The sequence below is a fragment of the Penaeus monodon genome, chromosome 21 (genome assembly GCF_015228065.2).
Source record: "Penaeus monodon isolate SGIC_2016 chromosome 21, NSTDA_Pmon_1, whole genome shotgun sequence".
Classification (NCBI taxonomy): domain Eukaryota; kingdom Metazoa; phylum Arthropoda; class Malacostraca; order Decapoda; family Penaeidae; genus Penaeus; species Penaeus monodon.
Window position 1 is genome coordinate 40,582,841 of NC_051406.1, and position 515 is coordinate 40,583,355.

General features: G+C 45.0%; 1 protein-coding gene across 1 annotated transcript in view; it reads right to left on the reverse strand.

Annotated features, from left to right (window-relative positions):
• Positions 1-100: 100 nt before the first annotated feature.
• Positions 101-515, reverse strand: part of LOC119586494 (melanization protease 1-like) — a gene marked incomplete in the record, with an annotated part of 4,875 nt that continues 4,460 nt past the window's right edge. The window contains 1 exon segment of the mRNA XM_037935233.1: positions 101-443. Coding sequence (XP_037791161.1) covers positions 234-443 — 210 coding nt within the window.

The window sequence follows — 515 nt, forward strand, 5'->3', positions numbered from 1 at the left end:
TACAGTTTCTTCATAATCCACATTTCTTCATTACCTGACTTTCCTCATGTTTCTTCTATCATTCTTCCATTTTCCTATCTCGTTTTTCTTCTCCCATTTCTTACTTCATCCCTTCGCATTTCCCGTTTTCTTACCTCCATTCTCCGTTTTCTTAACTCCTCTTCCCGTTTTCTTACCTCCATTTTCTTAACTCCTCTTCCCGTTTTCTTACCTCCATTCTCCGTTTTCTTTATCTACGGCCTAAGAGTTTCCTCGACCCAGGACCTATAATGGCTGACGGAAGTATAGACGCCAGGGAATCCTTTCTGGCCGCAACTCGTAGGACCGTAGGATACGATCCCAATTTGCATCGATACCTCTCTTTCGGATCCTGCTTTCATGATCAGAGGGCCTCCGGAATCCCCCCTGCAGGAGTCCTTGCCGGCTTCCCCTCCCATGCAGATCTGTTGAAAGATGGGGAGAAGGAATGTTGAACGAATCGGCATGACTAAGTTGTCAAGTTTTTGTGTTTTATC